Source organism: Siniperca chuatsi, linkage group LG4 (assembly GCF_020085105.1).
Source record: "Siniperca chuatsi isolate FFG_IHB_CAS linkage group LG4, ASM2008510v1, whole genome shotgun sequence".
In the NCBI taxonomy this organism is placed as follows: Eukaryota; Metazoa; Chordata; class Actinopteri; order Centrarchiformes; family Sinipercidae; genus Siniperca; species Siniperca chuatsi.
The window spans coordinates 23,384,375-23,401,569 of NC_058045.1; the positions used below are offsets into that span (position 1 = coordinate 23,384,375).

General features: G+C 39.0%; 1 protein-coding gene across 1 annotated transcript in view; it reads left to right on the forward strand.

The window, feature by feature from the left end:
* Positions 1-17,195, forward strand: part of necab2 (N-terminal EF-hand calcium binding protein 2) — a gene marked incomplete at its 5' end in the record, with an annotated part of 81,824 nt that overhangs the window by 25,326 nt on the left and 39,303 nt on the right. The window contains 3 exons of the mRNA XM_044194051.1: positions 83-207; positions 9,490-9,569; positions 17,127-17,183. Coding sequence (XP_044049986.1) covers positions 83-207; positions 9,490-9,569; positions 17,127-17,183 — 262 coding nt within the window. The remainder of the gene's footprint in view (positions 1-82; positions 208-9,489; positions 9,570-17,126; positions 17,184-17,195) is intronic.

Below are 17,195 nucleotides of genomic sequence, written 5' to 3' on the forward strand. Positions count from 1 at the left end.
CAATCCTACAATATTTTCTCATAAATCTAATTCTCTCTTTCTCCCACCCTTCTCTCTCCTACTCCCTCGCTCTGTTTTTCAGTCATCTACCTGCCAAGGTGAGCCCACGGATGTCAGAGAGGCGCAATGAAAACACCGTCCCTGACTATCCCCCTAACAACAGAGTCAGTGCCAGGGAGGCTGTCAGGACCATCAACACTGCTTCAGGTGACAAGCACACACACACACACACATGCGCACACATACACACTGCAGCACCTCCTCTGAATTCATGGTTGGAAGGCCATCTGTCATGCGCTTGTATGATTAGCCTCATATCCACAAAATTTTGTGAGGGGACATCACTCCTGGTGAGTAGAAATCCAACTCTGTCTGCAGTTTTTCATCCAGTGTGCACAAACACACACACATGCGTGATTTATTCTTCATTTTAAAACACCTCAATCAGTCACCTGCACAGATCTGTTGCAGCTTTCCTACAGCAGACAGGGCAACACAGATAAATGGGTGGAGAAACAAGGACGAAGATGAGGGGACAAGAAATAGAAAGAAGGCTGAGGAATCAATCAATTCGTAGAAAGTTGGTTAATATATCTCTGAAAGTGTTAAAGTCAAACCTGTGAGTGTGTATATGTGTCCACTCAGCACTTAAAACATAAAATCTGCTATGTAGTGCTGTTTTTATGGAGTGTGTGTGTGTTGCATCAGCTAAAACACACACAAATTGATTGAGGCTGGTGATTCTCTTTGAGGATGTGCAGGAACCCTCATTATTCTTTCTCTCTCACTCTGTCCTCTCTCTCTTTTACTCTGTTATAGTCATCCCCCCCCTTCCTCCACCAGCTGGTAGTTAACACTGCAGCGCACGCTCGCCTTGACACTTTGCACCCACTCGAACAAATTGCTCGCTGTAGAAATGACACTTCAAAAGTCGTTGAGATATGGCATCACTTTATTGCAACGCAAACTTCACAGAAGATGAGTCAAACAAAAAAATGCAGTTGAGTCGAGGCTTAGAGAGAGGAAAGCCTCAGAAGGGCAGAGAAAAACATAATTAATCACTCCTCAGATGTTGTTATTGACAAGTGTCAGTTAAAGGTGTTCAGTGCTGCGGTCAGTGTGTCATTTTGCCCATGGACAGCGGGGTTAGAAAAGTCAAAGGCTAATCCTTGACAACTTAAAGTCAGCCTGAAAAACACTGACACGCTGTGGTAAACATTATAAATGCCATTGATAATGCATCTGTTCTACAGATTCCATTTGTATAGCAGTGGCCAACAGATTGCAGCTCTGCTGTTACAGTTGTTCTAAACAACAACAACAACAGCAGAGAGCATTGTTGAAGCCGTGTGTCCCAAATAAATAAATATCTTTAGACAGCAGCACCGGTTCACTGTTACATGTGTTCTAATTGAACTTTATATTTATATACTTTACATTAAACTTAAAGATGCTCTGTAGAGTTTTCTTGTAAACAAACAAAGTTGTGTTCCTCACCATAATGCACTGTGTGTAGCCTTAACAAACATGTTGAATGCATTTCCTTCCACATAAAACATTTGCAAAGCATTGCATTTTTACAGCATTTTGAATCCTGCATTGTTTACATTCATGTTTGCTAGCTAGCGGTCTTCTTCTTTACTGCCTTTGTTGGTGCATTGCTACGTTTTTTTTGCACTGACTGCCGATCAGTGGAAAGGTGTGATACCAACAACAGGATGTAAATCACGCTATCTACGTACTCATGTGCATTAATGTCTGTCCTCTTGCACATTCAGAATAAAAGCAAAATGTGGACCAACTCGTAAATAAATTGCTCTGTAGCGCTACTAGTGGTCAAAAACTCTGTAACATTTTTACAGATCAATATATCAATTTAAAACATTTTTCATGAGAGCAAAGAGTAGACTCAATAATAGTGAGTTAGATTTGTCATTTTGATTGTCTCAATTTAATAGACCATATAACTGTGTTCTCCCATCAACTACAAATTGTCTCCACTTTACATTACTCTATGAGCATCAGCCTGACATTTTGTTGTTGTATTGTACTTGAGTGGTAATGCAGCTGATTGCAGGCAGTGTTTGGAAACTCTCCTTGTTGGTGTGTTCATGGATGCTTTGCTGTCTAAGATTACACAGTTACTGGCAATACTTTATATTTTCTACTTCTGCCACTATTCCTCCCACTATTACTGTGAAAAATGTTTGCTATTACTTAGTTTGTTTCATTTCTTATTTATGTGCAGAAGATAATCGATGTTTAGATCTAGTCCTCCAGTTCGAGGGTCATTTCCTTCACTGTCTTCACTGTTTGTTGTAATGTAAATAATAATGCAATTCATATCACAGTGTTTAGTGAAACAAATGCAAACTTAATGGATACATCTGCAGTTTCTCACCTAATAGTATAGGAATATGGATAGGTGAACACACTATATCACATTTATTTAGTAGTTGTACAGTACAGTTTTGCCTAATCATTACTGAATCAGCCCATGATTTACAAACTGAAACAGTAACCACTCTTGATTGACATGGCCAATCAGTGACTTGTGAATTGAATCACCTTTCTGACAACATACTGTAGATTGTGAAATCACTTGACTCTCAAATGATAAATAGTTATAGTTCCCATGGACACACCAATGAAGTTACGTATGTTTTACAAAAGGCAACATATTTTTAAAGCATGCATGATTTATAGCATATAGGTAAAAACATACAACACAACCACTGGTATAGGTGCTGTCTCCTGTCACTATAGGCATGTATTGTACTGGAAAACAACACCCTCTAATTGTTTTGTGCTGTAAAGCAATTCAGAATACTTACTACAAAATCTTATGCATTGATGTCTCAAATTTAACGAGGTAATGATTTATTTACGTGAAAATGCTATGCACTTTTGCAAATAATATCTTATTCTGCACTTAAATACCAACAGCACATGAACATACCTTCAAACCCAAAACATCTAAAAAGTCCATTTGTAAATGGAAAAAGCTGCTGGTGTTTCTGTGATTACATCTGACTCTGCTATGTACATTTGTGCAAACAGGTACAAACATTAGAGTTGTGGTCAAAGCCATTATTGATTTAGTGAGTGATCAGTAGAACAGAGATTGATCTTCTGTGTTTTAATAAACAAAGTGTTCAATAGGTGACCTTTACACTGCACAAGGACACAGAAAACCACAGCGATTTCTACAGCAGGTCACATAAAGTAGAAATGCTCACTGTTACAACATACACATTATATATACCAAGGCCACTTGTATGTGATTGACCTCCTCTTCTATGGGTCATCATCTTGTCGTGGTGAAGAGGCTGGTGTGTCCCCATGATTCAGAGACGGATGCCGTCGGAAGTATTAACTTCTAGCAGGGTCACCCATGGAGCCAAGGTCCAGGCTAAGAACGATCCAACCTACAAGACCTCAACGGCAGACCAGGCAGAAGAAGTTACGATCAAGGCCAGTTGTGTGTGACTTGACCCATTTTAGCACAGACTTGAACATAAAACACAAATTAGGTTCACAAGAGTTGGTTGCTTTGACGACCTTAAAAGCACAACTTGACAATTTTACACCTTGGTTTTTGTACGGATTAAACAAACGAGAGAAAATATTTAATTAGTGGGATTTAGAGGTGTCGGTAGGCAGATTTTGACAACTTTGGTCAGAGCCAGGTTAGCTGTTTCCCCGATTTGTGACAGAACTGCCTGGTGTTTTTTAAACCACAATGTTATAGGTGCATTTTACACATCATAGCCTGCATCATGACAACACAAGGATTAGAGTCCTTGTTGGCTGCTTTATACCCTTCAAGTTCTGAGTTTTTCTGCTAAATTATTGATTAACCTGGGCAAGAATGGAATAAGAGATATTTTCTCACCCCAGGATATGTGGCCCTTAACCCTGACCCAGATACAGATGTGTTGATAGAGATGATATGAGCATGAGATGACCCAGGCCACTGATAGTTACATAGTGGTCCAATAAAATAAAACCTAAGTGCTGCTGGGTAATAAAGTAGCCTAAGACACCAAACATACATGGTCTTCTGTATTTTTAAATAAATCCAGAAGACCCTTCCAAATGCAAATGCATATCAAGTGCACCCTAATGAAAAAATAAAATATTTTTACATAAGGACATGAACAACTTAAACCAAACCACTGCAGAAACCTACTGATAAAAAATCCAAATAAAAATCTGCTCAGTTATTCCTATGGACTTAAGATCATCAGATAAATAATATAAAAGTATTTTTTATGATTAGAAAGCTTCTGTGGTAAACCAGTGGAGCATCTTAATTAGAAGAGAGTCAGCACTAAAAGCAAAAACTTACTGCATTTTGGCTTATTTCATCTCAATTTTGCCTGTTTTTTATTCCTTCTGTTGCTCATTGAAAGTGAATGTTCAAAGCCCTGTTCAAAGTGCATGTTATATATAATTCTGTGGCTAATAAATGGAAGAAATCTTATATCATCTGGTAGAAAAACAATTTCAATACACACAGAATTTCAGAAGAGTTTCACCAAAATAGTGCATGACACTGAAGAAGAGCTTCAGTATCATAAGACTGTGCTCCTGTAATGGTTTCCAATTATAGATACTGTATACAGATGATGCATCTGCCTCAACTCAAACATCTTCCTTAATGAGGATAGCATACTGTTTGTGCTGAGCATTGAAAATAAGTCAACTAGACATGGTCTCATTATGAAGAAATGATTGTAGCTGATGTTAATCTCTTTCTATACACAAAAATGTAATTATTGCTGCTTGTTTGCACAACACCAGCTTTTCTTTTCTCTATTCTAAGGCATCAAAGTACAGAAAGAACGTTAGTGACTCTCAACATTTTTGTGTCAGTGATATGCACTGGTCTGATCTACAGCAATTGAAAAGTTTCTCTAAGTGCTTCATTTCTAGTGCTGCATAGAAGAAAAATTGATTCATGTTGGATGACATGTTGAAAGACGGCAGCTCAAACTGACAGGATTTTCAGTTCCTCCTCTTTCAGAGTCCAAACATCTGTCACCTGTCAAGGGAGTGTATCCCTGCATGTCACGAAAGGCCACTGAGTGACGTACTGCAGACACACAGGCTTGGAAATATTTATGCTGCTATGTTAACAGAGAAATACAAGGAATGGTTTGGGTGAGATTTACATGTTGATTCACAATAGACCGCTGTCTTGGTTCAAACTGGTCACCTCCTGTGCATCATTTGTTCAACTCTTGATGGGCACTCTAAAACCTCAGAGTTGCCAAGTTCATCTGCAACAGCGCTGGGTTCCCTGTGAAGTTCAGTGCCTTGCTTCAGGGCGGAACAGCACCCAGCGAGCCCGAGACAGATGGTGATGTACAGGAGGTGGACAAGTTCAACATCAACCAAAACAAGCACTACATTTTCACTGTGCAGTAAAAATTCACATAAAAGTCATTTTAGTCCTCATTTCAGTAAACATTAGCATGTGGCAGCTCTGAGCAACAATGGCCGTCATCAGGTTTGATTTCAGCACGAGTTTTCATCACATTAACAGCTATTCACCATCAGAAAGCTGTTGCTGGAGGATAAAGCACTGCTTGATTGCAGCATTTTCTGGCTGATGTGGGAATTCGAACCGGAGCGTTTTCGGTCATTGTACAGCCTCCAAGTTCTGATGAAGACATTTAGTATTATTGAACCAAACTACTGTGGTCGGTTTTATGTCTGCAGCAGATAAAACATGTTTTTTGTCATCTTTGTAATAAACCAGACTGCTAGGCTCACTGCACTGCAGGCTTTAGTTTACAGACATGCAATGAAGATATGGTGGATGACAGATGAAGGTGTTCCAGCAACTCATTCAGCCCACTGACTGTAAGGTTAAAATACTTTGCTTGAACCCCCCCCCCCCAAAACAAGGCAAAGATGCCTTGCCAACCTCATACCTTCCCTTTTTCTCATCTCTCAGTTTTTCTCCCCCACCTCCACCCTCTCTTCTATACTGTGGGCTGTAAAGCAGCTCTGACAGCTGAGGACCTTCATGTCAGCTGTGCTTTGTCTTGAGTCAGGACAAGTCGATTGATTAATGACTCCCACATCCTCTCTCTTCTCGCTCCTCTCCCCATCCTACTACCCATCCTCCTACAATATGTATGAATTACTCCTCTTTCACCCCTTTTCACGTCATAATAGCATATAGAGAGGCTTGTGTATGAGGTGTGTTTTCACTGCGAATTGATCAGAGTCTCTGTAGAAAGACTGACAGAGAGGGAAGGGGAAAAGAAACAAGGCGAAAAGACAAAGCAGTGAGTGGGAGACGACTGGGGTAAGAAACAAAGAGCGAGGAAAAGAGTAAGAGGGGGAAAGAGAATAAGAGAGCTAAAAATAGCTAAATGTAATGTTACCTTAATATCTAACGTTATTACAAGGTACAACAAAACAAAAGGTTATATAATGAAATTAAAGTTTGTTGTCCCTTCATGCTACACACATGGAACATGACAGTTAATTAAATTCATATTAAAATAGGAAAACATAAATAAAATAAAACAATATATACAGTTATTTACATACATACATATATAACCTACGTGTATACAACCAGGAAATAATTCTGCAGCGCATTTTTTAAATTTGTGTCTGGTGGAATGTAAACAGCAGAGAGAGATAGTAATGACAATATGGTTTCCATCTTCATGTAAAAAGTTTTGACAGTTGAGACAGTGTTCATCCACTTTGCCTGCGATTGAGCATCAAGCATCATCGATGTAGACACAGAGTCCGCCTCCCCTCATCCCACTGTCATCATCTTGCGCTCCTTCAGCTCGGAACACGGTCCGCCCGTCAAGTCTTTGATCCGGGATGTTGATGGAGCAGGTCTCTGTAAAGATGTGGGCAGATGTGGGCATACACTTCTTGTATGCAGAATTTTTGTATGCAGAAGTCTCTAAGTATTGTGTGGATCTGTGTGTGCACGGTCAGCTGTGCCTGACATTATGCGACTGGGATGGAGAACAGAATGGAGCCGCCATATGTTTCCCAGTTTGCTGAGACCGATGTCTGTAAAAGTAGGAAAAACAATAGCTCGTAATTAATCCCAATAAGAAATAATATATTGCACACTGTTTGTTGTTAAAAATGAGAATTTTCCTATTAGTGTATCTAATGTCATAAACAACAAGCTGATCATCCTTCCTCTTGTCCTAGAAGCAGATACTGTTGAGTACCACCAGCATGAAATATCAATTGTTGAACCACTGCTGATGCATTTATCCATGTCAGGACATCTTCAGTCCTGATAAAGCTCTTTGAGTGGGTGGGAGTGGATGAGTGGGCCAGTGTCAGGAGGGCAGAGGAAAGGCTCTCAGCTTGTTAATGTGCATACAGTAAATGTTGGCTCGCTATTTTATTTTGTGTCATTTAGTGTATCCAGTTCAGATTTAATATTTTGTACTCTAATCGATAGATATCAGGCAGCTCCTAACAGCAAAATTAAATTTTCTGCTGTGGAGAAAGAGATGATCTATCAAATATAATAAAAAACTGCTTTTAGACACGCAGCACACAATTTCCAGCTTTGGCAATGAACTTTGGCATTTCAAGGTAAATGGTATGATACATGTGACCCTAATTTCTTGCATTACTAGGCTACCTGTTCAGTCAGGTACAAAAAGTTTCTTGTCTGTGCAATTGAACTAATATCACTGGATTCTACCATAGCTTAAATTCTAAAGAAAACGTTTACTAGTTGGTGTGTAGTGACTGCTGTAAATTATATCCAATAAAAGAAGAACAGAAGTGAACAAGACAGAACAAACGTTAGTGAACTTTTCAGTCCCTTAATTTGAGAGACAGTGTAACAACAGTGGACCTTTTTTCATGATTCATGTCAACACATTTAAATACTGGCTGACACAGAATGGAAAGTGGTGAGGTGAATGTAGAGTAACTCAAATTGGGCTTAATTGAGGAGAAAGTCAATAGAGGCCTCCCTCCCCTCACCCTGCTGCTAGATTCAAAGGCTGTAATTCCTCCCACTCTTCATTAAAAGCTTTAACAGCCAGTCAATTAGGAGCTACCTCCCTCCGCCCCAAACACACATACTCATCTACTTAACCGTTGTCTGTAACCATGGAGACAGTTGGAGATAAAAGCCCAGTGGTCATTTCGATGGACTTAGAAAATAAGTGTCCTGGTCAATTATAGAAGTGTGTGAGGAATTACAGCCTTCAAATCTAGCAGTCAGTTCTCCAATTAGCTGTGAGGGGCCATCAGAGGATGAAAAGAGGACAGCAGCTCAGGAGGGAGTGAAGGAGAGGTGGAGGAAGAAGACTGGGGGCGGAGAAAAGGAAGGAATCTGAGGGAGGAGAGAGAATCAAAGGGCACAAGAGGGTGAAAAGAGAGGCGTTCATCTGAAGTGGGGTGAATGAGAGGGAAACAACATGTTTTCTCAGCGTCCTTTAGTGTTACTTCACAGTTTTTTTTGTCATACCAACACATACAAATAGGCAACCATCATCAAAAAACACATTTCACTATGGGAGTTAATAAGTAGTTAAAGGTGCAATGTGAAGCATTTTAACATCAATACACTGTAAACACATTAAAGGAGCCCTGTGGAATTTTCTTGTAAACAAACAAAAGTTATGTTTACATTCAGTGTTGCCCACCAAAACACATTGCTTGATCCTCGAGCTCTAACAACATCTTGACAATGTCTTGAAAACATTTGAAAAGCTGATTGTTTTCAAATTGTTCAATGCATGTTACTGCCACCAACGGTTGTTCTGGAGTATAGCGTGAAGACAAGTGCATGAATTTTGGATTGGGTGCTCGTGCAGAGGAGTATCATGCAAGGGGGGACAGGTAGCAACATCAACAGTTTTCAGGGAAATGTGGTCTACATTTTGAGAAATGTTTGCTAACACTCTAACAAGCCCTATGACATATGAGTCTTAGTTTGTGTCACTTTTTTTTACAGAAATCATTCTACTTCTTTATAATTAATGATATGCTGTGTTCATAAAGCCTCTTTGGAACTCCCACTTTACATGAAATATTCATGATGAAACAAAGGAAATCAAAAGAGGGAAAGATGAGAAGGAAAGAGCAAAGATGGTGTAGTATTGGTGTAGTATATAAAAAAGTCTTAGCGTATTTCAGAATGAGAAAGATTGAAGCTGTACAGAAAAATGCATGATATCTAGTTATACATACAAATGAAACAGGAGAAAGACAGCCATGGTGGTAACTTACTTGTCAGAAATAGATTGACAGTATTTCCATGGATGAGCTGTTTATTCTCCAGTTTAAAGGACATAAATATTGCAAGAGGAAGTGGCATTACAATCTGCAGTTAGGCTTGGGAAATTTGATGTCAGTATGTATAAAACATATTTGAAAACATATGTAATCCAGCTGCATCAGATCTTGTCACAAACCAGACTCGGTCATTCAGTGTATTTAGACTGTGTTTATGTTTGTGTGTTGCAGGAGCAGTAGAGGTGAGGAAAGAAGGTCTGGAGGCTCAGATCAACCGCCTGGCTGAACTAATCGGACGACTGGAGAATAAGGTAAGGTATACTGTATAGACACATGCGCAAAAACACACACACACACACAAACTTGTTATGGTCATTTAGGAAGATATTGCATTGACTTGCATTAATTTCCTGGAGGCTTACCCTAACCATAACCACTATATGCCTAACCCCAAACTTAATCAAACTGTAGTTTATTTTGAGTCAATCCCACATACACCGTCCTGCTGCTGTAAATACTCACTAGCGCATCAACTGTGTATTAGTCTGCTGATGGAAATAGTCCCCAACAAATACACAATTTCCTGCTGTTTGAGTAACATTTGCTAAAAACTACAGTACCCAGGTGTTTTAGGAAATTACAGAGCCTTTTTTAAAAATGAAAGTATATATTTGTGGCCCATTTTACATCTTGAGTAAGAACAATCCCTATGTTAGTGGTTTCTAACCTTTTTGGCTTGAGACCCTTTAAAATAATACAAAGTCACCTCAAGCCCCCTGAATCAAGGGTTACATATTTCTGAGCTAAGAGCAAGCTAAGAGAGATTTCCAGGGTCCTAATCCCCAGGTTGGGAACCACTGCCCTATAGCATACCTTCAGAAGGTGTTGAGAGACAGACTAACAGTGTTGGTTTTGGTCTTTCTATGGGATTTGTTGACAATAAGAAAAGTACAGAACCAACAGCCGTATTCTTTAACCCTAAAATCTAATGGTTTACCTTGGCAGACCAACCTTTTGTCCCCAAATGAGAGGTGAGTCCCCGTAATCTGACTATGTGAACATATCATTGTCCCCTCAAAATGATCAATCCAAGTATACAGACATTCATCTTTTTTGCACATTTCTCACATTTTCATTTGGGTAGACCCATTTTATTTAATGATATGAAATCAAGTACACAGAGGAGGAAACATCAGTAACGTAGATCAAATGTATATAAATTTATTTTGTAATCATATTGTAAAGAAATATAAATTAAAGAATATAATTGTACATGGAATAAAGATGCATTATGTGTAAAAAGATTAAATGTTCTGCAGAGAATGAATTACATAAATTGTGATTAAAAACTGAGTTCAACCAGACTTTAAAACAGACAGATTGATGGACTGCAAACTCTGTTGCACTGTTGGTTTCTCCTTTTTATTTTTAGCTCTACTCATCCTAGAACTCACTAGAACTCACAAACAGCACAAGCCATTGATCTTGTCCTCACACTAAAATCTTTTACAAAGTTGTCAGCATGTGGAGGATTTGTAAGTTGGAGATGTTACATTGGCCAAATTGGACAATGCTAAAGCAGCATACTGAAGTTGAAGGTCTGCAGAGGACAGGAGAAAGGAAAAATGGAGAAGAAGGAAGACGCAGGGGGTTGATGAGGAGGTGAAGGAAGGGGTTGGATAAGGAGTTAATTAACACCAAGTGATGGAGAGGAAAGGATGGAGGGGGGGAGTGGATGAAGAAAGAGACAGAGGAGGCAATTAAAGGCCTGTTGTCCAAAATATTGCAATGTGTCTTTTTCCACACTTCCTCCACTTTGTAGCAGCTCTCTAGTTCCCAGATGCCTCTTCGTCCTCCTCCCTCCCTCCCTGCATCTTTACATCTATCATTCCTCCCTTCCTCCCCGCTTCCTCCTTCCTCTTTGTCTCCCAGTTCCTCTGCATTGCCTGCATCTTGTCCATTACTGAACATGTTAAGGCTAATGGAGCCCCAGCAGACTCAGCTGTCTTTGGGAGAGCGGGCCACTACAGCAGAAAGACCTAAACACCATGTACTGCTGGGGGGGGGTCACGTAAAAAAAGTAGAAAATGAGAATAAAGAATAAAAAAGAAGAGACTTCCATTTTAGAAGAAATAATTGAAACGCCTTCCACTAAAGAATTGTTCAATAATCACCTGTGACACTGTAGCCCTCCTGAAAGCCCATTACTCTACGCTTGTTTACAGTGACTGTGGCACAAAGGCACTTCTTCTCACAGATGACTAAACGCAGTCAAGTTTGATTTTTACCTGTTTGGACAGGAATGACAACAGGAATAAAGACAAGAACTCCTTCGAAATTATTTATTTATGATTAGTTTTATTTTTTTTAACTGTGTTAAAGTAGCCAGAAATGCAGCTTGAAATTTGCACAAAGGGAAAAGAAATGACAGTGATGTTGCTTTAATTTATCCATTCTTTTTCCATTTCATAACAAACTAAATTCAAGGCGACGTCTTATTGTCAAGTCAGCTCCCAACATTGTCCCATAACCAACCAATAAAGTGAAAATGAGTAAAGTTAAAGGTTAAATGCCCGCAAATTACAATGTAATTATTTGGTATTAATAAGATGCTTACTGGGTACCTATCCCGGGACAAATATGCAAGTACAAGGTAAGGAGACAGAGGCAAGGCAATAAGGGATGTAACTACTTTGTGCTTAATAAGGACTCAATAAATGACACTGTAAGTATTAATTACAGTAGTTTTGTTGTTGTTATTAACAAGACAGGAAAAATGGGGAAAACAGGGTAACAGTCCCAATATTTAAAATCACAATATACTTACAAAAAAACTTCAAAATTCTTTTGAAAATTACATTGTAAAACATTTGAAAATACGTAGTCCTCTATTATTATTAATATAATGTGGATTATTATTGTTACAGAGCAACACAACATTAGGCTCAGAAGAAGTGTGTACCTTTATAGCTGTGGCTATAAAATAGTCAGTGTAGGTTTTTGAAATGATAATAAAATACTGGGGAATAGTAATGTAGTTTTGGGGTCCACTGGCAAATTGTACCTAAGCAAGACACTGAACCCCATATTGCTCCTGTGTGTGTGTGTGTGTGTGTGTGTGTGTGTGTGTGTGTGTGCGTGTGTGCGTGATGCCCCCACAGGTAGAGATTGATTTTTGAGGGTTAAGACTTGGTTTTATGGTACAGGTTACAATTAGGCGAAGGTTAGGGTAAGGGGCTAGGGAAGGCATTATGTCAATGACTGTCCCCACAGGGATAGTGAAACAAACTTATAATAAACTTATAAATCAACCACTCAGTAGTGTCTCCTTCACTGTGAATTACAATTTCAACATTTCATTATTTTTTTCTTTGTTTTCATTTGCTGTTCACATAATTATTACGTTATTGTTCTCTTTGAGTGTCTACATCTGTCAGAAATGTTACTTGGATGAAGCGATTTCAAGTTCAAAAGGCAGCACATCACTGAAGATCTACTTACAGTAGGGAAAAGGGATATGATTTACTCTTGGAGATTTTCCATTAGGGTCTAACCTTGCAGTATATGGTATCCATCCACTAACAGATGTGGTGTCTTGGTTTTCCTGGCAACAGTGCTCCCAATAACCGCCTCGGCATTTATGGCCCTGGTTTTTCTGATATATAAACCAGGTAGGAGAGCTGCTTGAAAGAGGTGGTAGGAAAAGTCATATTTGGATCAGTTAGACAGGAGTTTTTATTGGTTAATCCAGTCCTACCTACCTAAATATTCTTTTTCACTCTGGCCAAGAGTTAGAAGATAGGCGCCCTGGTGGCTCACCTGGTGGAGCGCGTGCCATTGGGGCTGAGTCCCTACTGCAGCGGCCAAATAAAGGCAAAAATGCCCCAAAAATAATGTTTAAAAATAATAATAAAAAGTTAGATACCACTCTCATTTCTGGATGGTAAATGAGTCTACATGCAGCAGATGGTTATCTTAGCTTAGCATAACAGACTGGAAGCAGGAGGAAACAGCTAGCCTTGCTCTGTTCAAAGTTTAAACATACCCCTACCAGCACCTCTAAAGTGCACTAATTAACACATTATATCATTTGTTTAATCCATATAAAAACAAGTTGTGGTTTTAGGGTGGGTTATGTGCCGGACCATTTCCTGGCCCGGAAACCAACCTGGCTGGTTGTCTGGCTACCTAACAATGACGACAAGACTTCAGAAGGTCACTGCTTTCGGCCAAGAAATTGTCCCACACATAACTACCTGTAAAACCACAACTGGACATTTTCTTTTCTGTTTGTGTACGGATTAAACAAATGAGATATAATGTGTTAATTAATGAGCTTTAGAGGTGCTGGTAGACAGATTTTTTTTTTTCGGACAAAGCCAGGCTAGCTCTTTACCCCTGTTTCTAATCTCTATGCTAAGCTAAACTAAATGCCTGCTGGCTGTATCTTTATATTTAACGTACAAACATAACAGTGGTGTCGATCTTCTCATGAATCTCTTGGCAGGAAATCAAATAATAGTATTTCCCAAAATATTGGAATATAATATATACTATTATTAGCTCTGCATCTTTCAAAAACGTAAGGCAGAAAGATTAAGATAGTTGTGAAGCCAAACATTCAGATGTAATATGACCAAAAAATACAATAGAACTGTTAATGACAAAGGAGAAAATATATCCTACATGTCTTGAGTGTAGAGTGTAGCACTTGCACTACCACCTACCATCTGCCACCATCTGCTAAGAAAATCTGTCTAATTCTCATCCAGATTAATGATTTCAAAGATGACTTGAGAGAGCATTTTAGTCCTAAATGCAGATTTATTTTCTCTTTCCAAATTTTTTATCCATCCAAGAAGGAATTAAAGTACCACAACATACAGTAGATTATTTCAAATACATTATACTGTCCTACTTTTATTTGGTCTTGCAAAGTTGCTGCATTTTCATATGATTTTCCACATTGGAGAAAAATCATCTTTGTGAAAAGAAGAAAAATCACCCCAAAAATGACCTCTCCAATGACAACAGAGAATAAAAGAAAACTTTGTACATAGAAAAGAAAATAGGTCACCAAACCGTTATGTTGGAAAGTGTGTTTTCAGAATAATCAGAATAAAATAAAATGAAATGAATAGACATTTTCTGCTGGATTACATTTTCAAAAGACCAGACAGGCTACTGCGAAGCAAAATATGGCTTTGAGGAGGAGTATTAAATGTGGCTTTGTCTTTGTCTCTCTGTTTGGCCCGGTATTACCTGCATGGATCTCAGTATTAAGACTGTTCAGGAGTCTGAAAGAGGAAATGATATTATCACACTGTGTCAAAGTGAATCATGAATTGTTTACTGAATGAATAATAAGCCAGCTACACACTGAGTGTGGCGAGATGAAAATAGTGCCTTGTGTTGGCATCACTGCTCTGTGATAACACACTGGAAATCCTGTTACCTGCAAACTCTCCTCAAAGTGGCAAATTCATGTTGGCTCTGTTGATTCCCTCGCTGTCTTCCTCTACTCTCCCTTGGGAGTTTATTTGTTCTTTTGGTTACAAAATATCATTATTTATTGCTCCCTGTGTGCCGCTGACAAGAAAATGTGTTTCTCCCCTGGAAAAGTCAGTCTCAGGATGATAGCCTTTGATTGTAGCTGCCCATCTGGTAGCTGATACTGAGGCTGAATACTGACAAGCAAAGTGATGCAGTTTTCTTCTCTTTTTTCAGTGAAAGAATGTAATGCTGTCTGTTGAACTTAAACTACACTGTCCTGTATATAGCAGATCTTGAATCTTTTTGTGGAGATGTCCGTATTTTAATGGTCGGTATCGGCTAAAATAAAACGATGAAAATCCAATCCTTACTTTAATTTGAGAGTGTGAATGTGACTAATTATTTGGTTGCACCAGTGATTGACTTTAACTTTACCAAAAGTCTACAGGGTGAACTGCACAACTGTAGGCCGGTAAAAAAAAAAATAGCAGACAGTGAGTCTTCACCTCTTAAGTCTTTTATGTGCAACAACCAACAACACACAGCACTTTCCATTTCAGTCCAGCTGTGAGCAGACTGTAGCACATTAAACTCAAATCATTCATCCTAGAACTCAGTATGTTTCCGGTAGCCTTTACAGTACGTGTGTGTGTGTGTGTGTGTGTGTGTGTGTGTGTCACCTGCCCACTGTGCCAGGCCCCATTGCTTTGACTTTCCCTGCTGTGTTTGGTAAAATATTAGTTACCCTGCAAGAAATCCAGACACTATTCATTCATTCATTCACAGTAGCAACAGCGATACTCATCAGTCACTTTGGTGACCGAAACCTGCAGCGCTTACTGTGATTTATTAGAACAGGTTTATACAATTCTGACTCACAGGCCTTGAGAGAGGAGAAGAAAACTAGAAATCAATGTCTTGTCATCTTCACACACAGACACACATAAACACAATATACCATTGTTAGTTGTGCCCCCTTCACTTAAGTCCTGAATGTGAATAATTGACCATTTTCTAAACGCCTCCCCCGAAGCATGGGGCTCTAATGAGAGCAAAACTCATTATTTAAAGAGCTTGGAGGGTGGTGTCTTATTTTTTTTAGCCTTTCCATTACCAAAAACAAAAGAGCAAAAGTGTAAGAAATGGATTACATAGTGTTTGCTCCAACATAAGCTGCAAACATTAGCATGTCTGGCTAACTAGCTTACTACCTACAGTAGTAACTTAGCATTATTTCCAAAAGGCAAGGGGCATCATTAGCTAAATGTTATTATGCAGGGCTACAGGATACTTTGAAGAAATACCTGTTTAGGACTGTAACATTCACTGGGTGGGAACTAGGATGTTAGTGGATCAGAGTTTAGAGTAGCAGCTCTGTCTTGCTTAGTCTGGCGAAGTTTACACTCATGCAGCTCCAGCCATTGATACCATATAACCTTTGCCAAACACCTGTTATTCTTTATCCTTAAATCCTTTTTGTCTTGTAAAAGTGAAACACACTGTTAATGTAACCACTGTGTTGACTGTCAAAATCAAACCAACTAAGGGTTATGTTAGGACGAATAACACTTTGAATACATAATTTTGTTTTAAAATACTGTACAATAACACTATGAGTGACTATACACTGCAATACACGAACAATGCGGCTCCTTTGACTTTTTGACTGGAAGTAGTAGCTTTAGCATCTTTTAGCATTATATCATGCATGTAGCCATCATGTGCATACTTAAGACCCTTTTACAGGATCCTTGTTTTAAAATGTATCCACTGGAAACATTCAAAAGTCAGCTGGAGACAGCGTTTTCAGTTTTAGTGTCAGTATTAGCTTACACTAGCTAGCTAGAGTTGATAATATCTGCCAGCGACAGTCATCATTTCAGACGGCAACATCCAAAGTCATCGGCTAAAAATAAGGGGCCTCTTTTTGTTTACTTCTGTGTGAAATACACCCATACACCCATTGTTCCAAAAATTACTTAAATTACTACTACTAGAATTATTTAAACTAATTTCTACCATCTATAACTCCTACACCGTGATGTTCAGTTAGATTTGGCCTTTCAGTGTTTCAGTGTATGTTTAGATCTTTCATGCTGATATAAGTCATTCTGTTTCATTTCAGACTTATCTTTTGGCCTTGCATCCACCTCCTCTCTGAACCTTCCTCTTATATTCCCTGCTGAACTTTATTTTCATCATAAAAAGACATCACGTCCTGCTTTCATGCCTGTTTCTGCTCTCAACGTGTTCACTAATACCTCTCGTCGTGAGTGACTAATGTCTGCTTCAAGCTGTGGTTGTAGTAGTTGCTGTCGTTGGTCTTGTTGACTGACATGTTGCTGCTGTTGTTGTTGTTGTGCTTCTTCTTGCAGACAGTCTGGCTTGATCTGCACCAGAGGCTAACAGACACAGATGGCACTACCAGCGCAGTAAGTAGACAC